This window comes from Mesoplodon mirus (genome assembly GCF_964341445.2).
Source record: "Mesoplodon mirus genome assembly, chromosome: 6".
NCBI classification, from domain to species: Eukaryota; Metazoa; Chordata; class Mammalia; order Artiodactyla; family Ziphiidae; genus Mesoplodon; species Mesoplodon mirus.
Window position 1 is genome coordinate 29,367,679 of NC_138982.1, and position 25,810 is coordinate 29,393,488.

The following is a 25,810-nucleotide window of genomic DNA, read 5'->3' on the forward strand; positions in this document are numbered from 1 at the left end:
CACCACGGAAATACAAAGGATCATAAGAGACTACTACACACAACTATATGAAAACGACGAAGAAATGCACAAATGCTTATTATTAACAAGGTACAATCTTCCAAGACTGAACCAGAAAGAAATAGCAAATATGAGCAGACCAATCATAAGTACTGAAATTGAAACTGTGATTTTAAAAAACTCCCAACAAACAAAAGTCCAGGACCAGATGGCTTCACAGGTGAATTCTATCAAACATTTAGAGAAGAGTTAACACCTATCCTTTCAAACTGTTCCCAAAAATTGCAGAGGAAGGAACACTCCCAAGCTCATTCTATGAGGCCACCATCACACTGATTCCAAAACCAGACAAAGATACCACAAAAAAAAGAGTAAATTACAGGCCAGTATTACTGAAGATCATGGACACAAAAATCCTCAACAAAATACTAGCAAACCGAATCCAACAATACACTAAAAGGATCATACACCATGATCAAGTGGGAGTTATCCCAAGATGCAAGGATTCTTCAATATCCACAAATCAATCAGTGTGATACACCACAATAACAAATTGAAGAATAAAAACCATACGATCATCTCAATAGATGCAGAAAAAGCTTTTGACAAAATTCAATACCCATTTATGATAAAAACTCTCCAGAAAGTGGGCACAGAGAGAATCTACCTCAACATGATTAAGGCCATATATGGCAAACCTACAGCTAACATCATACTTAATGGTGAAAACCTGGATGCATTTCCTCTAAGATCAGGAACAAGACAAGGATGTCCACTCTCACCACTTTTATTCAACATAGTTTTGGAAGTTCTAGCCACAGCAATCAGAGAAGAAAAAGAAATAAAAGGAATCCAAAATGGAAAAGAAGTTAAACTGTCACTATTTGCAGATGACATGATACTGTACATAGAAAATCCTAAAGATGCTACCAGAAAACTACCAGAGCTCATCAATGAATTCGGTAAAGTTGCAGGATACAAAATTAATACACAGAAATCTATTTCATTTCTATACACTAACAACAAAAGATCAGAAAGAGAAATTAAGGAAACAATCCCATTTACTGTCACATCAAAAAGAATAAAATACCTAGGAATAAACCTACCTAAGGAGGCAAAAGAACTGTACTCTGAAAACTATAAGACACTGATGAAAGAAATCAAAGATGACACAACCAGATGGAAAGATATACCATGTTCTTGGATTGGAAGAATCAATATTGTCAAAATGACTATACTACCCAATGCAATTTACAGATTCAATGCAATCCCTGTCAAATTACCAATGGCATTTTTCACAGAACTAGAACAAAAACACATTTGTTTAATTTGTATGAAGACACAAAAGATCACAAATAGCCAAAGCAATCTTGAGAAAGAAAAATGGAGCTGGCGGTATCAGGCTCCCTGACGTCAGATTATACTGAAAAGCTACAGTGATCAAAACAGTATGGTACTGGCACAACAAAAGAAATACAGATCAATGGAACAGGACAGAGAGTCCACAGATAAACCCATGCACTTATGGTCACCTAATCTATGATAAAGGAGACAAGAATATACAGTGGAGAAAAGATAGTCTCTTCAATACATGGTGCTGAGAAAACTGGACAGCTACATGTGAAAGAATGAAATTAAAATATTCTTTAACACTATACATAAAAATAAACTCAAAATGGGTTAAAGACCTAAATGAAAGACCAGATACTATAAAACTCTTAGAGAAAAACATAGGCACAACACTCTTGGACATAAATTGCAGCAATATCTTTTTCGATCTGTCTTCTAGAGTAATGGAAATAAAAAGAAAAATAAACAAATGGGAACTGATTAAACTCAAAAGTTTTTGCACAGCAAAGAAAATGAAAAAACAAAACAAAAAGACAACTACGGATTGGGAGAAAGTATTTGCAAACAATGCAACTGACAACAGCTTAATTTCCAAAATTTACAAGCAGCTCATGCTGCTCAATATCAAAAAAGAAACAAAAAAGTAACCCAATCAATAAATGGGCAGAAGACCTAAATAGACATTTCTCCAAAGAAGACATAGAGGTGGCCAAGAGGCACATGAAAAGATGCTCAGCATTTTTAATTTTTAGAGACATGCAAATCAAAACTACAATGAGGTATCACCTCACACCAGCCAGAATGGCCATCATCAAAAAGTCTACAAACAGGGAAATTCCCTGGTGGTGCACTGGTTAAGAATCCACCTGCCGGAGGGAGCTTAGGAAGATGGCAGAAGAGTAAGACGTGGAGATCACCTTCCTCCCCATACATACACCAGAAATTCATCTACACGTGGAACAACTCCTACAGAACACCTACTGAAAGCTGGCAGAAGACCTCAGACCTCCCAAAAGGCAAGAAACTCCCCACGTATCTGGGTAGGGCGAAAGAAAAAAGAATAAACAGAGACAAAAGGATAGGGACGGGACCTGCACCAGTGGGGGGGAGCCGTGAAGGAGGAAAGGCTCCCACACACTAGAAGCCCCTTCGTGGGCAGAGATGGTGGGTGGCAGAGGGGGTAAGCTTCGGAATAGCGGAGGAGAGTGCAGCCACAGGGGTGCGGAGGGCAAAGCGGAGAGATTCCCGCACAGAGGATCGGTGCCGACCGGCACTCACCAGCCCGAGAGGCTTGTCTGCTCACCCACTGGGGCGGGCGGGACAGGGAGCTAAGGCTCGGGTTTCGGGTTTCGGGTTTCAGTGGGATCACAGGAGAGGACTGTGGCTGGTGGTGTGAACACAGCCTGAAGGGGTTAGTGCACCATGGCTGGCCGGGAGGGAGTCCGGGAAAAAGTCTGGACCTGCCAAAGAGGCAAGAGACTTTTTCTTCCCTCTGTTTCCTGGTGCGCGAGGAGAGGGGATTAAGAGCGCTGCTTAAAGGAGCTCTAGAGACGGGCGTGAGCCACAGCTAAAAGTGCGGAGCCCAGAGACGGGCGTGGGTCGCTGGGGCTGCTGCTGCAGCCGCCGCCAAGAGGCCTGTGTGCGAGCGCAGATCACTGTCCACGCCCCCTTTCCGGGGAGCCGGTGCAGCCCGCCACTGCCGGGGTCCCGGGATCCAGAGAGCACACGGCGCGCCTCGGGCTGGTGCAACGTCACGCTGGCCTCTGCCACCGCAGGCTCGCCCCGCACTCCGTACCCCTCCCTCCCCCCGGCCTGAGTGAGCCAGAGTCCCCGAAGCAGCTACTCCTTTAACCCTGTCCTGTCCAGACGCCCTCTGGCGACCTACAAGCAGAGGCAGGGCCAAATCCAAAGCTGAGACCCTCGAGCTGTGAGAATAAAGAAGAGAAAGGGAAATCTCTCCCAGCAGTCTCAGAAGCAGCGGATTAAAGCAGCAGATTATAGCTCCACAATCAACTTGATGTACCCTGCATCTGTGGAATACATGAATAGACAATGAATCATCCCAAATTGAGGAGGTGGACTTTGAGAGCAAGATTTATAATTTTTTCCCCTTTTCCCCTTTTTCTGAGTGTGTATGTGTATGCTTCTGTGTGAGATTTTGTCTGTATAGCTTTGCTTCCACCATTTGTCCTAGGGTTCTATCTGTCCTTTTTTTAAAAATAATTATATATTTATTTTAATAACTCTATTATATTTTATCATACTTTATTCTATTTTACTTTATCTTTTTTCCTACCTTCCCTCCATCCTCCCTCCCTCCCTAATTTCTTCCCTTCCTTCCTTCTTTCTCTTTCTTTCTCTTTCTTTTTCTTCCTTCCTTCCTTCCTTCTCTTCCTTCCTCCCTCCCTCCATCCCTCTCTCTCTCTCTCTCTCTCTCTCTCTCTCTCTTTCTTTCTTTCTTCTACTAATTCTTTCTACTTTTTCTCCCTTTTATTCTGAGCCACGTGGATGAAAGGCTCTTGGTGCTGCAGCCAGGAGTCAGTGCTGTGCCTCTGAGGTGGGAGAGCCAACTTCAGGGCACTGGTCCAAAAGAGACCTCCCAGCTCCACATAATATCAAACAGCGAAAATCTCCCAGAGATCTCCATCTCAACACCAGCACCCAGCTTCACTCAACAACCAGCTACAGTGCTGGACACCCTATGCCAAACAACTAGCAAGACAGGAACACAACCCCACTCATTAGCAGAGACGCTGAGTAAAAACATAATAAGGCCACAGACATCCCAAAACACACCATCAGACGTGTACCTGTCCACCAGAAAGACAAGATCCAGCCTCATCCACCAGAACACAGGCACCAGTCCCTCCAACAGGAAGCCTACACAACCCACTGAACCAACCTTAGCCACTGGGGACAGACACCAAAAACAACGGGAACTACGAACCTGCAGCCTGCAAAAATGAGATCCCAAACACAGTAAGATAAGCAAAATGAGAAGACAGAAAAACACACAGCAGGTGAAGGAGCAAGATAAAAACCCACCAGACCTAACAAATGAAGAGGAAATAGGCAGTCTACCTGAAAAAGAATTCAGAATAATAATAGTAAAGATGATCCAAAATCTTGGAAATAGAATAGAAAAAATGCAAGAAACAGTTAACAAGGACCTAGAAGAACTAAAGATGAATCACACAATGATTAGAAACACAATAAATGAAATTAAAAATACTCTAGATGGGATCAATAGCAGAATAACTGAGGCAGAAGAATGGATAGGTGACGTGGAAGATAACCTAGTGGAAATAACTGCTGCAGAGCAGAATAAAGAAAAAAGAATGAAAACAACTGAGGACAGTCTCAGAGACCTCTGGGACAACATTAAACGCACCAACATTCGAATTACAGGGGTTCCAGAAGAAGAAGAGAAAAAGAAAGGGACTGAGAAAATATTTGAAGAGATTATACTTGAAAACTTTCCTAATATGGGAAAGGATAGAGTTAATCAAGTCCAGGAGGCAAAGAGAGTCCCATACAGAGTAAATCCAAAGAGAAATACGCCAAGACACATATTAATCAAACTGTCAAAAATTAAACACAAAGAAAACATATTAAAAGCAGCAAGGGAAAAACAACAAATAACACACAAGGGAATCCCCATAAGGTTAACAGGTGATCTTTCAGCAGAAACTCTACAAGCCAGAAGGGACTGGCAGGATGTATTTAAAGTGATGAAGGCGAAAAACCTGCAATCAAAATTACTCTACACAGCAAGGATCTCATTCAGATTTGATGGAGAAATTAAAACCTATACAGACAAGCAAAAGCTGAGAGAGTTCGCACCACCAAACCAGCTTTACAACAAATTCTAAAGGAACTTCCCTAGGCAAGAAACACAACAGAAGGAAAAGACCTACAATAACAAACCCAAAACAATTAAGAAAATGGGAATAGGAACATACATATCGATAATTACCTTAAATGTAAATGGACTAAATGCTCCCACCAAAAGACACAGATTGCCTGAATGGATAGAAAAACAAGACCCATATATATGCTGTCTACAAGACACCCACTACAGACATAGGGACACATACAGACTGAAAGTAAGGGGATGGAAAAAGATATTCCATGCAAATGGAAATAAAAAGAAAGCGGGAGTAGCAATTCTCATATCAGACAAAATAGACTTTAAAATAAAGACTATTAGAGACAAAGAACGACACTACATAATGATCAAGGGATCGATCCAAGAAGAAGATATAACAATTGTAAATATTTATGCACCCAACAGAGGAGCACCTCAATACATAAGGCAAATACTAACAACCATAAAAGGGGAAATCGACAGTAACACACTCATAGTAGGGGACTTCAACACCCCACTTTCACCAATGGACAGATTATCCAAAATGAAAATAAATAAGGAAACACAAGCTTTAAATGATACATTAAACAAGATGGACTTAATTGATATTTATAGGACATTCCATCCAAAAACAACAGAATACACATTTTCCTCAAGTGCTCATGGAACATTCTCCAGGATAGATCATATCTTGGGTCACAAATCAAGCCTTGGTAAATTTAAGAAAATTGAAATTGTATCAAGTATCTTTTCCGACCACAATGCTATGAGACTAGATATCAATTACAGGAAAAGATACGTAAAAAATACAAACACATGGAGGCTAAACAATACACTACTTAATAACGAAGTGATCACTGAAGAAGTCAAAGAGGAAATCAAAAAATACCTAGAAACAAATGACAGTGGAGACACGACGACCCAAAACCTATGGGATGCAGCAAAAGCAGTTCTAAGAGGGAAGTTTATAGCAATACAATCCCACCTTAAGAAACAGGAAACATCTCCAGTAAACAACCTGACATTGCACCTAAAGCAATTACAGAAAGAACAACAAAAAACCCCAAAAGTTAGCAGAAGGAAAGAAATCATAAAGATCAGATCAGAAATAAATGAAAGATAAATGAAGGAAACGATAGCAAAGATCAATAAAACTAAAAGCTGGTTCCTTGAGAAGATAAACAAAATTGATAAACCATTAGCCAGACTCATCAAGAGAAAAAGGGAGAAGACTCAAATCAATAGAATTACAAACGAAAAAGGAGAAGTGACAACTGACACTGCAGAACTACAAAAGATCATGAGAGATTACTACAAGCAACTCTATGCCAATAAAATGGACAACCTGGAAGAAATGGACAAATTCTTAGAAATGCACAACGTGCAAAGACTGAATCAGGAAGAAATAGAAAATATGAACAGACCAATCACAAGCACTGAAATTGAAACTGTGATTAAAAATCTTCCAACAAACAAAAGCCCAGGACCAGATGGCTTCACAGGCGATTTCTATCAAACATTTAGAAAAGAGCTAACACCTATCCTTCTCAAACTCTTCCAAAATATAGCAGAGGGAGGAACACTCCCAAACTCATTCTATGAGGCCACCATCAGCTTGTACCAAAACCAGACAAGGATATCACAAAGAAAGAAAAATACAGGCCAATATCACTGATGAAGATAGATCCAAACATCCTCAACAAAATACTAGCAAACAGAATCCAACAGCACATTCAAAGGATCATACACCATGATCAAGTGGGGTTTATTCCAGGAATGCAAGGATTCTTCAATATACACAAATCAATCAACGTGATATACCATATTAACAAATTGAAGGAGAAAAAACATATGATCATCTCAATAGATGCAGAGAAAGCTTTCGACAAAATTCAACAGCCATTTATGATAAAAACCCTGCAGAAAGTAGGCATAGAGGGAACTTTCCTCAACATGATAAAGGTCATATATGAGAAACCCACAGCCGACATTGTCCTCAATGGTGAAAAACTGAAACCATTTCCACTAAGATCAGGAACAAGACAAGGTTGCCCACTCTCACCACTCTTATTCAACATAGTTTTGGAAGTTTTAGCCACAGCAATCAGAGAAGAAAAGGAAATAGAAGGAATCCAAATCAGAACAGAAGAAGTAAAGCTGTCACTGTTTGCAGATGACATGATAGTATACATAGAGAATCCTAATGATGCTACCAGAAAACTACTACAGCTAATCAATGAATTTGGTAAAGTAGCAGGATACAAATTAATGCACAGAAATCTCTGGCATTCCTGTACACTAATGATGAAAAATCTGAAAGTGAAATCAAGAAAACACTCCCATTTACCACTGCAACAGAAAGAATAAAATATCTAGGAATAAACCTACCTAAGGAGACAAAAGACCTGTATGCAGAAAATTATAAGACACTGATGAAAGAAATTAAAGATGATACAAATAGATGGAGAGATATACCATATTCCTGGATTGGAAGAAACAATATTGTGAAAATGACTCTACTACCCAAAGCAATCTACAGATTCAATGCAATCCCTATCAAACTACCACTGGCAGTTTTCACAGAACTAGAACAAAAAATTTCAAAATTTGTTTGGAAAAACAACAGACTCCAAATAGCCAAAGCAATCTTGAGAACGAAAAGCAGAGCTGGAGGAATCAGGCTCCCTGACTTCAGACTACACTACAAAGCTACAGTAATCAAGACAGTATGGTACTGGCACAAAAACAGAAAGATAGATCAATGGAACAGGATAGAAAGCCCAGAGATAAACCCACGCACATATGGTCACCTTATCGTTGATAAAGGAGACAACAATATACAATGGAGAAAAGACAGCCTCTTCAATAAGCGGTGCTGGGAAAATTGGACAGCTACATGTAAAAGAATGAAATTAGAACACTCCCTAACACTATACACAAAAATAAACTCAAAATGGATTAAAGTCCTAAATGTAAGGACAGACACTATAAAACTCTTAGAGGAAAACATAGGCAGAACACTCTATGACATAAATCACAGCAAGATCCTTTTTGACCCACATCCTATAAAAATGGAAATAAAAACAAAAATAGACAAATGGGACCTAATGAAACTTCAAAGCTTTTGCACAGCAAAGGAAACCATAAACAAGACCAAAAGACAACCCTCAGAATGGGAGAAAATATTTGCAAATGAAGCAACTGACAAAGGATTAATCTCCAAAATTTATAAGCAGCTCATGCAGCTCAATAGCAAAAAAACAAACAACCCAATCCAAAAATGGGCAGAAGACCTAAATAGACATTTCTCCAAAGAAGATATACAGACTGCCAACAAACACATGAAAGAATGCTCAACATCATTAATCATTAGAGAAATGCAAATCAAAACTATAATGAGATATCATCTCACACCAGTCAGAATGGCCATCATCAAAAAATCTAGAAACAATAAATGCTGGAGAGGGTGTGGAGAAAAGGGAACACTCTTGCACTGCTGGTGGGAATGTGAATTGGTACAGCCACTATGGAGAACACTATGGAGGTTCCTTAAAAAACTACAAATAGAACTACGATACGACCCAGCAATCCCACCACTGGGCATATACCCTGAGAAAACCATAATTCAAAAAGATTCATGTACCAAAATGTTCACTGCAGCTCTATTTACAATAGCCCGGAGATGGAAACAACCTAAGTGTCCATCATCAGATGAATGGATAAAGAAGATATGGCACATATATACAATGGAATATTACTCAGTCATAAAAAGAAACGAAATTGAGCTATTTGTAATGAGGTGGATAGACCTAGAGTCTGTCATACAGAGTGAAGTAAGTCAGAAAGAGAAAGACAAATACCGTATGCTAACACATATATATGGAATTTAAGAAAAAAAATGTCATGAAGAACCTAGGGCTAAAACAGGAATAAAGACAGAGACCTACTTGAGAATGGACTTGAGGATACGGGGAGGGGGAAGGGTAAGCTGTGACAAAGCGAGAGAGAGTCATGGACATATATACACTACCAAATGTAAGGTATATAGCTAGTGGGAAGCAGCCGCATAGCACAGGGAGATCAGGTCGGTGCTTTGTGACTGACTGCCTGGAGGGGTGGGATAGGGAGGGTGGGAGGGAGGGAGACGCAAGAGGGAAGGGACATGGGAACATATGTATATGTATAACTGATTCACTTTGTCATAAAGCAGAAACTAATAAAAAAAAATAGAATCCACCCGCCAATGCAGGGGACATGGGTTCGAGCCCTGCTCCGGGAAGATCCCACATGCCACAGAGCAACTAAGCCCATGTACCACAACTACTGAGCCTGCATGCTAGAGCCCATGGGCCACAACTACTGAGCCCGTGTGCCAAAACTACTGAAGCCCATGCACCTAGAGTCTGTGCTCCACAACAAGAGAAGCCACCGCAATGAGAAGCCCACGCACCACAACGAAGAGTAGCCCCTGCTCACCACAACTAGAGAAAGCCGGCGCGCAGCAACAAAGACCCAACTCAGCCAAAAATAAGTAAATAAAATAAATAAATTTATTTTTAAAAAAGTCTACAAACAATAAATGTTGGAGAGGATGTGGAGAAAAGGGAATCCTCCTAGAGGGCTGGAGAAAAGGGAACCCTCCTACAGCGTTGGTGGGAATATAAATTGGTACAGCCCCTCTGGAGAAGAGTATGGAGGTTCCTTATGAAACTAAAAACAGAGCTATCATATGATTAAGCAATCCCACTCCTGGGCATATATCTGGAGAAAATCATGGTTCGAGAGGATACATATACCCCAATGTTCAGGATTTTTATGAATTGCCAGTATGAATTCTGTGAGTTTTAGAAGTTTATTAAACTATGTTATACCCTTTGCGGGGTGGCTGCTTGTGTTTGTGTATTTGTGTGTGTGTGTTTGCCAGTTTTACTCTCTTTGCTCATTTCATCAGGAATATGGGAAGGAAGTTCTGCAATGAATTTTTTAAAATTTTTTATTTTATACTGAAGTACAGTTGATTTACAATGCTGTGTTAGTTTCACATGTACAGCAAAGTGATTCAGTTATACATATACATATATCTATTCTTTTTCAAATTCTTTTCCCATTTAGGTCCTGAAAATTCTAACAGCCCACCAACCTGGAGAGATATAAACTGAGTGTTTTTCTCCTTTTACTTCTGTTTGATGGAGAGGAAGAGATGATGGGACAGGGGGTGGGAAGAAAGAGGTGACATGGAAAAGCTAGGAATGGGGCTGACACACAAGTAGAAATCTGGACACAATATATAAAGCAATGATTTTCAGATAGTTCAAGACAGGGAGCACTGGGAGAAGGGGTATGGACACAAGGTCCAGCTCATTGCCTGGAGAGCTTCCCAAACAGAGCCCAGCAGCCCCTCTTTGGAGCTCAGGGAGGCAAAGTGGCTGCAAGGGTAGTGGTGGAGAGGGAGGGAGGGCTACAATAGCTATTGTAAATATACAATAGGATATTGTATCATGAGCACAAAGGGAGGGAGAGGATATCATGAGCACAAAGAAGCAGGAAATTCAAAATAAGAACCCCACTGGACAGAATTAATGGCAGATTAGACACTGCAGAACATACAGCTGTATTGTTTGAAGACTAGAAGACCTGAAGAGTAGCATTGCTTGCAGCACTAGAAACTATTAAAAAAAAAAAACAAACAGCAAAAAGGCCTAAACAAATGAACAGTGCATCCGTGACTTATGGGATAGTATCAAGCAGTACATATGTACTAAATGGAGTTACAGAAGGAGAGGAGAGAAAGGGTAAAACAGAAAAAAATTTAAAGAAACTATGGCTGAAAAATTTCCAAGTTTGATGAGAACTGTAAATCCATATATAGAAAAACCTCAAAGAACTCTAAGCAGAAGAAACATAAAGAAAGCCACACTAAGGCCCATCATGATCTTTTTTTAAAAAAATCTAAAAAAAACAAAGACCCCAACAAAAAGATGCTCAAACTCTATACACTGATTAGACTTGCTAAACTGATAATAACAAACGTTGACAAGGGTGTGGGGTAACTGGAACTCTCATAACACTGCTGGGGAGAATTCACAATGGAACAGTTCATAAGGCAGTTTGTAAAGCAGTTGGCAATGTCTTATAAAGTCTGACATACACTTACCATATGAGCAATTCCACTCATAGGTATTTACCCAAGAAAAATAAAAACATATGTTCACACAAAGACTTGAATGTGACTGTTCATTGCAGCTGTATTCTTTTTTTTTTTTTTTTTTTTTTTTTTTGCTGTACACGGGCCTCTCACTGTTGTGGCCTCTCCCGTTGCGGAGCACAGGCTCCGGACGCACAGGCTCAGCGGCCATGGCTCACGGGCCCAGCCGCTCCGTGGCATATGGGATCCTCCCAGACCGGGGCACGAACCCGTATCCCCTGCATCGGCAGGCGGACTCTCAACCACTGCGCCACCAGGGAGGCCCGCAGCTGTATTCTTAATAGGTAAAAACTGGAAGCAACCCAAATGTCCATCAACTAGTGAACATACAAAGTGTGGTACACCCATAGGATAGAATACTTAGAGTCTGAGGTGCTATAATTAGAGTCTGAGGTGCTAATTCTATCTCCTGGACATAATTCAAAAGAAAATAGTTTCCTCAGTGTAGCTGTTTGGTTCAATTTCATGTTTCTAAAACCTGAGCCATTACTTTATGTCAACTGTTTTTCATGAATATGTGCACCAGCCTCCCATTTTCAGGGGTTCTTAGCCCAGTGCTTCTCAAACTGTAATGTACATAAGAATCCCCCAGGATCTTGTAAAAAGGCAGATTCTGACTCAGAAGGCCTGGGGCAGGGCCCGGGAGTCTGCATTGTGAACAAGCTCCCAGGTGATGCCCAGGCTGCTGGTTCCTGGACCAGAATGGAGTAGCAAGGATAGCTGACAGATGAAAGTTTGGCCCCTAAGTCTGTTTTGCCTATAATAAAATAAACGCCAAATGAGCATTTGTTCCTATCACAGGGCTATAAACTACAATGCAACTTTTTCCCGAGGTTTGCAGGAAATTTGTAGTGTACACCCCGTCTCTGGTTGGGAGTGAGTCAGCAAGTTGTAAAGCCAAATTCCTCTTCATTGTAAATTTTTCTATCTGCTGTTTACTGAACTGCAAATGATCAGAGTTAAATACTAAGCAGAAGATCCAGAGATTCAAAAAAGTACCTGTGTAGGAAGGGAAGTATTTGAAGAAGTTTACAAAATGACTTATTATAAAAATGAGTAAGGGTTTGGGTTTCCCTGGTGGCACAGTGGTTGAGAATCTGCCTGCCAATGCAAGGGACACGGGTTCGAGCCCTGGTCTGGGAAGATCCCACATGCCGCGGAGCAACTAGGCCCATGAGCCACAACTACTGAGTCTGCATGTCTGGAGCCTGTGCTCCGCAACAAGAGAGGCCACAATAATGAGAGGCCCGCGCATCGTGATGAAGAGTGGCCCCCGCTTGCCGCAACTAGAGAAAGCCCTCACACAGAAACAAAGACCCAATGCAGCCAAAAATAAATAATAAATAAAATGTTTTTAAAAATGAGTAAGCGTTTAAGATGAGAAAGTGCAAGATGGCTAGCTTTGAAAGGGTGACTTTTCATTAAATTAAATCAGAAAACTTGTCAGCTGCAGGATGGATCTTTTTTTTTTTTTGTCTAAATTGTAGTTTATTATCATCTACATGTATGTATTTCCCAATTTTTTTTTACATGAGTATATATTACTTTGAAAATTAGGGATGCAGGATGGATCTTTTAACTTGAAGGGGAACAGAGAAATTAAAAGAGGCAGCTGTGATAATGTCTTTTGAATTCAACTGAGAAGAAAGTTTGGAGGGTGAACCGGAGATTAATTTTACATTGAGCTGTCCAAGGCCCAGACTGAAATAATGTTTCTGTGTTATTATTATTCAAGGTCCCAAACACTGAGATAAAGTAAAAATCAGAGAGACAAAATGCAAAAAAAGTTCCAAGGCACATACATAACATTAATTTTAAAATCATGTCATATTATATATACCATAGAGAAAAAGACTGGAAGAATGTACAGCAAAAGACCCTGGACGGTGGGACTATGTTTACCTTTGGTTATGCTATTTTGACATTTTCTATAATGAAAATATATTACTTTTATAATAAAACTAATAAAAGTTAATATTTTTAAATGGTCATGCTGAGATAGGAAGATGGAAGGAAAGGAGGAAAGGAGGGAGGGAGGGAGAGATGGACAGAGAGAAAGGAAAAGAAAGAAAGAAGGAAGCAGATAAACAAACAGATAGAGATGGTTTCTCCCTTGAAGGGAAATTTTTTTCAAACAGCAATTCCTTTACATACTTCTTTTGATTATGCCCCCCACAATTCTTTCCTACTTTTTCCCTGGGGTCATATTGACATTAAGGCTGTGATTATACTTTAAGGCATTGAATGAAATCTGAAGAACTAGAATCTTCAAATTCCCAGTCATTCCTCTGTAATCAGTGCTTTCTATTTCACATGTAGCAACTGGCATTTATGAACTTTACGATGCTTTAAGGATGAAATGCAGATCCTTTCCCTTCTTGGCAGAATCCACAAGGTGCCAACCACTCGAGTCCCCTGTTCTCCCTCTGAGCTGCACTGTCCAGCTACTGCGCCCGCAGCAGACTCTCCAGAAAGCAGAGTTCTCGTTCGATTTTTGTGACCATGCCATAGCTTCAAGTGGCTGGTAACGTACAGTGCAGGAAATGGTATACTAACAGGAAGAAACATGCTGAACAAGGATGCAAAATCACTAGCATCAGAAACAACTAGGAAAATACCTTTAAGATGGTAATATTCCAGGTAAAGCTCTCCACAGCTTTTTGCAGTTTGCGTTCCTTCAAACCTTCCTTGGTGCCTATGCTGTGCAAGTGTTCATGGAATTCCATGGCTGAAAGAAACAGAAAGACAAAGGATATTACTTCCCCACCCAATCTGTGGTAATGAGCCGGCAATATTTATTTTTCTAGGTACAGCTGAAACGATTCCAATCTCCACTGAGATTTCATAAGGTGCCTATTTAAGAATGTAACAATGGGGTAAACACTGCAAATTCACGGCATCCATGAGGCAGAAGGCATCTTAGAGGTGGGTGCTCATGGATTGGAAGGGCTGCAGGGCACAGGTGATCATCCTCATTCTTACGTTAGAGATGAGGAGTCTGAGGCTCAGCCAGGTTCAGAGACACTGAGGCTGTGGAGGGAGCAGCAGAACAGCTGGAGCAGAATCCAGGTCTTTGGAATCTCAAGAGGCAGATTTCAGCTCTGCCAAGGACACGATGTTGGCAATTAGGGATGAAAAGAGTGCAAAGCAATGTATTTCCTGTCCCAGTAAAAGTCAATCTGGGGCTTCCCTGGTGGCGCAGTGGTTGGGAGTCCGCCTGCCGATGCAGGGAACACGGGTTCGTGCCCCGGCCCGGGAGGATCCCACATGCCACGGAGCAGCTGGGCCCGTGAGCCATGGCCGCTGAGCCTGCGCGTCCGGAGCCTGTGCTCCGCAACGGGAGAGGCCCACGTACAGCAAAAAAAAAAAAAAAGTCAATCTGAGGTCAGACCCCAAGCCTACTGTAGAGGGGAGGGGATGGGAAGAAAGCCCAAGAACTCTAACTCTGAATAATTTACATAATCAGTGCATATTCCCCATTGTCATTCAAAATAGCCTGAATGCAGGAGTGGTGTGACAGTCCTTTTCCTGGTTTAATATCATTAAAACTCATGGAAAGTTTTCATATTCATCTGCAGTCACTTATCCCATCTCTGGCCAATGGGAACCCCGCAGGTGGGTTCCTAGGTTCTTCTGAAATCACTAATTAGTCTTTCATGTGTCCCTTGCTTTCCAGCACAAGATGTTCTAGACTTACCAAGTACATTTCTCATCACAGACGTGGAACCAGGCATTTCTCCAGGGACCTCTGGACTCTTACAGTGGGGAACGGTGTTTAAAAACCACAATATGGGGGCTAGGAGTGCTCATTGTTACTGAGTTTCCACTGTTTTCTAGGCCTTTATATTGAACAGATCTCAGGTACATGGAGTTTTTTGGTTTGTTTGTTTGTTTGTTTTGCGGTATGCGGGCCTCTCACTTGTTGTGGCCTCTCCCGTTGTGGCGCACAGGCTCCGGACGCGCAGGCTCAGTGGCCATGGCTCATGGGCCCAGCCGCTCTGCGGCATGTGGGATCTTCCCGGACCGGGGCACGAACCCGTGTCCCCTGCATTGGCAGGCGGACTCTCAACCACTGCGCCACCAGGGAAGCCCTGGAGTTTTTTTTTTTTTAAGGGAAGAATAAGATCTTGCTCATACTTCTAATTCAAATTTAAGTATACAGGAATTTTACATAATTTAAAAAATCTTATGCTTATTTCTTTTCTCTTAGATAGACAATCTTAATTCTTAACCACACAAACATAACCAATAGTAAGACCGCTAAATACAATTTAAACTCTGCATTTTTTTTTGTCCTTAGAGTATCTCATTGAGAATGTACAGAAAAAGTATTGTGTTCTAAGGTCTGTCAGAATAATTATTTTCTTTATGTGGATATGTCACTTAACAAAGTATAATTCCCTTCATTTGTTTCCTTTTTTTTCCCCCCCATTGTGTATGTGGCGGGTGGGAAGTGATTTTGCTTTTTTGGATATAATTTGTTTTATGATTCCAAAGTCAAACTACATATCAGGGTGCATTCAGGTAAATCTTACTTTCTTCCTGGTCTCCTCTACTCTGATCCCTCCCTCCCCCTACACATTTTTCTTAGTTTCAAATTTATCTTTTATTGTCTTGTTTCTCCTTGAAAATCTAAGCAAATGTGTTCACATATCCACAATCCTCCCTTTCTTGCACAAAAGCAGCATACCATGCAAACTGCTCTGTACCGTGGTTTTTCTCCTCCGGTAACTACGTAGTGGAGATCACTCCCTGCCAGTGTATCAAGCTCTTCTTCACTCTTTTTCTAACACCTACACAGGCTCCCACATTGTGTGGATGAGCCAGCATTTATTTAACCAGTCCTCACTAATGGACATTGTCTCCAGTCTTTTGCTATTACAAATAATGTTGGAGCAGCTGTAATTTTTACAAGACATTTCCGGCGTTCTTTCGTACATTTTTACTGTTCAGTTGGGCATCCCGATTTCTAACTCCCTTTCTATGCAACATCGTTTCAGAGCAGCTCTTTACATGGTGACTGACAGTAACTTTATTCCTTTGTGTCTTTAAACAGTGAAGGAGAGTTGACACAAAGGATAAATACAGTAAGCTGCCCATCTAGTCTTCCTTCTTCTCTATTCCCCCCCCCAATAGGAACTATGGCCCTAATTCCTGTCATGCTAATAAAGCTTAAGAACCTCCCTGGTTTCAAAAAAGAACAGTAATTAGTAAAATTCATTACATTGCCTAGGAAACTACTACACTGACCACTCTCCTTTAATTCAGCCTCTCTTCTGCCAACACCCCAACTTGGTCACTAAACCCCCTCCAGCGCACTGCTGTGTGGCCTGGCTCACATGCGGGGGCTGCACCCCCCCATATCTAGTTCTGACTTTCCTGGATGTGCTTGGCTTAACAGATGGGAAAAATAGACAGACAAAAAATAATAACCACGAGTAGGTGGCGATGATGTTCTAAAACCCGGGATTTCTGCTAGAGTAAAACACACACACACAATTTTTCCCTGGTCAGGACTGAGAGATTCCCTGGCGTGTGCTGTGATGACTCAGACCCACTTCCTAGAACACGGCCAGGTGAGGCCCCGATGGTAGGACCCCAATGGGTCTTAAGTTTTAATACTTCAGCACGATCTGGATTTCAGGACATCAATCATTAATATTCATTATGTTTCTATTTCGGATAGTCAGGAAGCTTTATGGCCTTATAAGCATCACTGGGGCTCAGTAGATGGACGTCTAGAATGGAACACGGAAAAGAGAAGAGACACAGGAGAAGAGGTGGAGCAGCAACTCTCTGTGTAACAAGAAGGTATAGAGTTGTATGGTCTCCGAGGGGCGTGGGAAGGGAAATGGTTGTGACATTACCATGGGACCACACCATACAGCTGCCTGACCAGAAGCGGGCTTTTTGAGATGCTTTCTTATTACAAATCTCAATACTGGCACAAAGATGTGACACAACAGTACTGGCGGATTTTTCAACCACCCAGATGTATGCTTGGGAGCCTCACGCCACTGGAGGCAGTCGGCTTAACTCGCCTTGCTGACCATCTGACCACTAAGGTGATGAGACAGTGACCGGAACTGCCCCGCAGGGCTTCACTCCAACCAACAGGTAAGAACCGGCAGGTAACACAAGCACGAAACAGCCGAATGCGAGAATGCCGAGCTCAAACAAACATCCGTCCTAGATTTTAAGAAAGCAGCTTTCAGAAAGTTCAGAAGAACACAGGGCCAGAGGCTGCCTTGAGAAGGACTAAGGATTCAGGACTCTTTTTTTTTTTTTGGTCACACCACGCAGCTTGCAGGATCTTAGTTCCCTGACCAGGGATGGAACCCACAACCTTGTCAGTGAAAGTGCGGAGTTCTAACCATTGGACGGCCAGGGAAGTCCCATGATGAAATGGGGAAACATTTAAGGAAACAAGTATAGCTGTCTAAAAAGCTCATATTCTACATGTCTATGAAAAAGTGAGACAATTCCCCCTTATCCTCCCCCTCTTAAAATATCTATAGCCCAATAAAAGTCCACAGGCAAATGAAAAGTGTATTATTAATGAAGTTCTTTAAAAATGGGCACAAAAAGGTGATTAGTTGAAAAGTGGAAAAGTTATGTTAAAAATATAAAACCCCACATTTAAAAAAGTGGTCAAGACCATCAGTCCCATTATCACTTATTTCATTGTCTGGTTTGCTACATAACACCTGTTTCTTTAAAAAGATTTTCATATTATTAACTTGTAGACTAATCTTTGCAAACATTCCACCAATCCACTTATATGTAGCATATGTTGATTTTATTTTTTAAGGAAATAAAAGGATTCTCACCTTGATCTACACAGCATGATTGTACTTTTCACTGCTCCCCTGTGATATGCAAAGTCCAGGCCAAAGACATGATCAAGGGAAACAAAAGACAACTCGCCAGGCACTTTACACCTACTATATAGGAAACTTGGAAAGAGGCTATAGAACTTTCCCAAGGAGATGGTAAAGAAAAACTTGAATATTGGTTTGTCTGAGCCCAGTGGCCTAAGGTTTCCCAACTATCATGCATTACTTCTAAACAAGAATCCCAGTCCTTAATATGAGCTCTTGGTTCCATGTCCTGGTTATTGTATATAGTGCTGCAATGAACATTTTGGTACATGACTCTTTTTGAATTAAGGTTTTCTCAGGGTATATGCCCAGTAGTGGGATTGCTGGGTCGTATGGTAGTTCTATTTTTATTTTTTTAAGGAACCTCCATACTATTCTCCATAGTGGCTGTATCAATTTACATTCCCACCAACAGTGCAAGAGTGTTCCCTTTTCTCCACACCTTCTCCAGCATTTATTGTTTCTAGATTTTTTGATGATGGCCATTCTGACCGGTGTGAGATGATATCTCATTGTAGTTTTGATTTGTATTTCTCTAATGATTAATGATGTTGAGCTTCTTTCATGTGTTTGATGAATGGATAAAGAAGATGTGGCACATATATACAATGGAATATTACTCAGCCATAAAAAGAATGAAATTGAGTTATTTGTAGTGAGGTGGATGGACCTACAGTCTGTCATACAGAGTGAAGTAAGTCAGAAAGAGAAAAACAAATACCGTATGCTAACACATATATATGGAATCTAAGGAAAAAAAAAGTCATGAAGAACCTAGGGGCAAGATGGGAATAAAGACACAGACCTACTAGAGAACGGACTTGAGGATATGGGAAGGGGGAAGGGTAAGCTGTGACAAAGTGAGAGAGTGGCATGGACATATATACACTACCAAATGTAAACCACATAGCTAGTGGGAAGCAGCTGCGCAGCACAGGGAGATCAGCTTGGTGCTTTGTGACCACCTAGAGGGGTGGGATAGGGAGGGTGGGAGGGAGGGAGACACAAGAGGGAAGAGATATGGGTATATATGTATATGTATAACTGATTCACTTTGTTATAAAGAAGAAACTAACACACCACTGTAAAGCAATTATTTATATCCAATAAAGATGTTTAAAAAAATATGAGCTCTTGGGATGGTTGTGTGTGTGTCCAATAATTACACTGTGAGGTAGAACACTGCAGGGGTATCAGACAGGCACTGACCCTGTTCTAAGGGAATACAAGGGGAGAGAGAATGAGATCATGCCATGGAACTGGGTCTGCCCATATATAACAAAGAAATCTGATTATATGTCAAGATGCAAACTGCATTATTCCCTTGATATTAAATTACCAGGAAATCTATTCTAACATGTCACAGGAGGTCTTCACATCAATGGTGTGTATAAAGAACCTGTCTGGGTTAGTTGTTAAGTAACGTTCTCCCTATTTCCCAAATTATTTTCAGCAAAGAAACATTAGCCCAGTGAAAATGTCCTTATCTTATTAAGAAACTTAGAAGCAGCATCTCTTCTCCACCTGTAAGTCAAACCATCTGTCTGAAGAGCAGAGTTTTAAAGTAGATGGTGAAAATCAGATAACTAAAAACTTTAAGACTAAGTTACCACCTTCCTTCCCCTGCCCCCCACGAAGAAGCTAAGTTGTTTTCATTTTTAAATTTCTTGTTCTTTAGTTACAGTTTGAAGGTGGTGGGGTTAGGAGCCAGAGAAGAGACAGACAGACAGACAGACAGACAGACATGGGCAAGACAGTCAAGATTCTACTTTTTTTTTTTTTTAAATGACTGGCCCAGCTCACATACACAAAAATCTATTTCTAAATTATTTTATCTAGAACAAGATTTTTTTTAATGTTTTCTAGTTTCACCTTTTTTAAAAAAGGACTCCAATATGAAACAATCGGGAATATTTACTTGAAGAGATAAAACTGAACTATTATCTCAGACTTCTTTAACAAGTGGATTTTTCACAATAGTTCTCTATTTCTGTAATCAGTAGTCAACATTCATAACACTGAGATACAAAAGGTCTCATCATTTTGGATAATGAAAGTAATTTTTGATGCTTAAAGTAATAACACTAATTGGTCAGCCAATAACATGTATTGATCACACTCCATGTACAGGGCATTTGACCATCTGCTGTGTTGAGTCCCATTAAGACCCATTACTTAAACACGCTGAACACTGTAAAAAGCTACAGACTTCTAGAAGCATGGGGAGAAAGCCAGGGCAAGGGGACTAGTGCTTATATTATCTGCTCACTGACAACCATTTCATAAAGAAATCTTTATTACTTTGTTCTGGAATACAATGGCTGAGTGTACAGGCCTTAGAGTAGCAAATAGGGCAATAGCATTACAACGATGTGAGAACGTGTACCATTTCTGCTTTCTTTAATCAATGCCAAAATAAACTCTGTAGGTGCAGCAGTAAATTAGGATTTTTGTATGAGGAATCATACGATGAAAGGGAGGTTCTGTAGTCATGCAAGAACTATGTATTACCATGTGAAACTTTACAGAATAAATTACAAACAAGTGGTAATGTAAAGATTAATCTTAAGAAATAAATAACCAATCAGAAAAGCTGAAATTTCAGAAAACTTGAGGACAACCATTCTGTGTTTTCTCCTTAGTGAGTAGAGAGAAAATGAGAATAAACACCTCCTCTGAGAGAGCTGACTGCCCTTGTCCCTATTATAAAATTGTAAGCAATTATGTTGAAAATTTACATAACAAGGAAGAAAGGGAGCTCTTATCATTTCCTGCCGGAGTATGCTCAGTGGAGTGACAAGAATGCTGAACCGATTAAAGAAAGGTGATCTGGGGGTGCCTGTCCCCCACAGATGGGGCCCAGGAGCAGCCAGCACGGCTCAGCCGCGGCCTCAGGGTGCAGGCTGGGCCTCAGGATGCCTGCACCTCCTATTACTTTGCTCAGGAATAAGACCTGGTCGCTCATGGTGATGGTCCTCTGGGCAGCTTTGGGAGGTTAGTTCTGCTTCCCGCCTTCTTACTAACTACACTATTAATTCCACAGACAGGCAAGCATCCCTTTGTACTTAAAGTAAATATCTGATTTTTTGCATGTCCCTTGCTTACCAATTATCAATGTGTCTTTTGCCTGCCTCTCTACGTTGCTGATATTTTAGGGTGACAGGCCCTGCACTTTGGGAGGGGGACTATCCGTCCACACAGGTGCAGTGCCTAGAAGCCACCCTCGCAGGCAGGCTTGTAATAATGCTGTTAAATGGAGCCTTTACAGTTCTTCAAAGGATAAGAAGATGCAGGAAAACTACCCAAACCAGCTCCTCCTGAGCTGGTAAAAGAGCAGACACTGCAGTTGCCAGACCATGTCGGTAAGGGAGGCAAGAGATAACAGCTAATTCTGGCCAAAGAAATTAACACCTTTGTTAAGTTTTAGAACACTTCACTTGAAAACCAATACTAAATAGGTAAACAGTCTTTTGAAAAACATGACGTGATACAGTTTCACAGTGCTACATCATTTAACAGTCAAAACATACGGTGTGGGGTTTCCCTGGTGGCACATTGGTTGAGAGTCCACCTGCCGATGCAGGGGACACGGGTTCGTGCCCCGGTCCGGGAAGATCCCACATGCCGCAGAGCGGCTGGGCCTGTGAGCCATGGCCGCTGAGCCTGCGCATCCGCAACGAGAGAGGCCACAACAGTGAGAGGCCCGCGTACCGCAAAAAAAAAAAAAATATATATATATATACGGTGTGTTCAAAAGCATGAAAGTTTGAAGGCTGTGGGCATATTACACAAATTCAATGACGTGCTTGGAAACATGAATTAAAACTTGGGGTAAAAGTCTAGAAAGCAGCAAATGACCACATCTCAAGCACAGCCCTGGCTGGGCCTGCTGTGGCTGCTCTTCTGTCAAGAGGACTGTCTTTGCGCCTTGGCTGCTCTGTGCCAAAGACCCTATAATTAGGTTCCTCTGACTCCGTGACCCCAAGTTTGTGTTTCTAGAAAAGAGCTGTGGGTTATTTTTCTTCTGGAATGTTAACCAGAAGAATGTATACCATTTTCTTCTGGAATGCTCAAATTCCTTTCTGGTAATGAACTTGAGAACCCGGGAAATAAACAGTAGGTCATCAAACAGCAGAGGAAGGGCAAATGGAAAGGCCATAGTCAGTGATTCCTGCGAGGGTATAGTTCATTCTGCTCTAAAGGGAAAAGAAGGCACAGGCCACACAAACAAAACACAAGGTCAGGCCCTGGGCCCATGGTGGACCTTTCCACTTATAGCCACAGGGTTAAATTTTTAAAATTGGTATGGCCACACAAAAGTATATTATTTGATTTTTTTTTTTTTTTGCGGTACGCGGGCCTCTCACTGTTGCGGCCTCTCCCGTTGTGGAGCACAGGCTCCAGAAGCGCAGGCTCAGCAGCCATGGCTCACGGGCCCAGCTGCTCCGCGGCATGTGGGATCTTCCCAGACCGGGACACGTACCCGTGTCCCCTGCATCGGCAGGCGGACTCTCAACCACTGCGGCCACCAGGGAAGTCCTATTATTTGATTTTTATGTAAAGAACAATGTTTTAGAAACTTATTGCTTCTTTCCATGTCATTCTCAAAAATTTAAACAGCTCAAATTTTTTATAGAGGGAGGTGCTTGTTTCACATAATTTTCCAATTATTGTTTCAAAACACTGCAACTTAAATATTTTAAAGGGTTTGTTTTTGAGGGGCTTAAAGCTTAATGACAAAAGATGGAGTGTAATGCTGACAGATTATCATGTTTTAAAAAAATTAATAGAGAGTGTAAAGATGATACATAATTACATTAGCTAAGAACATTAGTGCAACTGCATATAATAGAATGTAGTAAAGAGAAATTTCCAGTCCTATCAAGTTTCCCACCTCCCATCACAGATTAACCTAGATAAAAACCAAACAGCCACAAAAGTAAAATAAAAAATTTAAAATACATGATACATACAATACTAAGATATGAAGAAGAGGCTTTGCCTTGAAGGGAAGGGGGTCTCAGTCAGAAACATGGCAGCATTTCCTCTTTGATGGAAACAAACGGCATTTATTCATGCCAAACATGAAGCAGAATGACCTTTCAAACATTCTGGATGGGATTTTCTGTACCAATCTAAATGATCTGAATCGAAAATATACCATGTAGCACACGACTCAAAATTTTCAGAAGTATAATTTTTAAAAATACTCCATAAGAGACATATTGATCTTAAATTTATATACCTAAAGATTACTTTTTCAACTGCTAATTTACTTAGCTATCCTAAAAAACTCTTTTATCACAAACATACCCAGTGCAAAAATATTTCTATGTGTGTTGAAAATAGAAACCAAAATCACAGGGTAGAATATTTCAAATGGTGACAAAAGAAATATATATTTATAATTTTAATTTATTTCAGATTTCCCAAGTTAGGTACAGTGAGCTATTTCCTGGAAGATGGAATTCCATATAACACAAGTCTACATGGGATCTCACTCAAGAGGTCAATTTGTCAAGTTTTACAAGTACCTCAAAATAACATGGTCTCATGTCCCAACATCAAAGTTCCTTGAGAACAAAATATGGATCATTTTTTCCAACTAACGTATATATAGAACGTGTTAAAATATACAGGCTTTGTAAACTATACGCTCTGCCCCCCAAACCCCAGGGGTCTGAAGTTCGGGTGTGCCTCCAGCACGTGGGCGCTGACGCCATAATCTCCATGGAGACGCAGAAATGCCTCAGGACGTTTCATACAGTTCCAGTTGGTAGTCTCTCTCTCTCTCGGCCTTCTTCCCAAACAATCTTGGCATTAGCAAAAGCCGAATTATTTTCAGATGGATTTTGAGCTGTTCAATCCCATTCCATTTATCTATCTGAGGTGCAATAGATAAACCAGGTCTCTTAAATATACCCTTAAAACCCAGAAGGATGCCACGCCCACAGCATTACGCTTTGTGAATGGCCTGCGTAAGGGGGGCGTGCCTTCCTCCGCCAGCGCTCCAGCTGGGGAATCCGGGTGAGACGGAGGGGCATCCCTCGCGTCCTCTGTGGAATCCAGTGACTGTGCCACCCTTCTAAACATGGGCCACGGGACTCACCTGGGCTGGGATCAGACGAGGAACAAACAGCAGACCCTCCTCACTTCACTGTGTTGAGAAACAAAACGGCCTCTTCACCCCAATTATACTCAAAGATGAGCTTTTCACACGGAGGACACGTTTGTCTGGATGGCCCTCGGAAGTCAGTCCTTTCCCCTCTACCAGTTGGGCACGATCACCCAAACACACGAGGTGCTCGGGACGCAACCCTGTCCACCTCTCCCTTTCTTTTTACGCCTCTTATTTTAATTTTTGAACAGATAATATAGTCGCACGGCTCAACAATTTAAAAAGTATAGACTGGTATACGGAGAACGACCTTTCCCTCCCCATCACCCAGCCTCCTTGGCCCCTCCCACTGGGCAACCTCGGTTACCCCCTCCCTGAGAGAGCAGTGCCCTCAGCATCTCACAAGGCTCTAGCCTCCTGCCTCACCTTTTAAAACACATGAGCAGGGACTTCCCTGGTGGCACAGAGGTTAAGAATCTGCTTGCCAAGGCAGGGGACATGGGCTCGAGCCCTGGTCCGGGAAGATCCCACATGCCGCGGAGCAACTAAGCCCACGTGCCGTAACTACTGAGCCTGCGCTCTAGAGCCCACGAGCCACAACTACTGAGCCTGCACACCTAGAGCCCATGCTCTGCAATAAGAGAAGCCACCACAGTGAGAAGCCCGCGCACCGCCATGAAGAGTAGCCCCAGCTCGCCTCAACTAGAGAAAGCCAGCACATAGCAGCAAAGACCCAACACAGCCAAAGATAAATAATAAATTAATTTTTAAAAAAACAAAAGAACACATGAGCAAATAGCACACACTGTTTGCCTTTTGCCTTTTTAAACTGTGTATATATACATATACACACACATATACTGTTTTTCATCTTTATGTGTATATAAGATCTTCCTTATATAGGTATATATATGTAGTCTGTGTGTCTGTGCAGGTGAATATATACACATACATATTTCTTTATTCTTTTTGAAGGGGTAGCATAATGTCCCATCATATGGATCTATCGTAACATATTTAATAAGGACCCTCCTTTTGAATACCTAGGCGTAACATCTAAGCTGCTCTCAGTGTTATAAAGAAAACTCTATACACATGTATTTCCCCAAATATGTGATCAAATCTTTAAATAAACTATAAAAAAATAGGAATTACTGGTTCAAAGTGTACCTGATTCGTAATTCCGAAATTTACTGCCATGTGGCCTTCCCTAGGTGTGGACCCAATTTATACACCCTAACAATGTGACAGTTCCCAGTTTCCCCTATATGCCCACCCATCAGTCATGATCTGTGTGAGACGGAACTCTGGGGTCTTTGATATGAACGTTTGGACCTGATGCATGAAAAGTGGCATCTCCTTGAAACACCTCATTCTCCAGGAGATCA

The 25,810-nt window shown here is 41.3% G+C and overlaps 1 protein-coding gene across 3 annotated transcripts in view; it reads right to left on the reverse strand.

The window, feature by feature from the left end:
* PLCL2 (phospholipase C like 2) overlaps positions 1 to 25,810 on the reverse strand; it is a 209,731-nt gene that overhangs the window by 25,356 nt on the left and 158,565 nt on the right. For all 3 annotated transcript variants that reach the window (XM_082625790.1, XM_082625789.1, XM_082625791.1), the window contains exon 6: positions 14,042 to 14,151. In XM_082625790.1, coding sequence (XP_082481916.1) covers positions 14,042 to 14,151 — 110 coding nt within the window. The remainder of the gene's footprint in view (positions 1 to 14,041; positions 14,152 to 25,810) is intronic.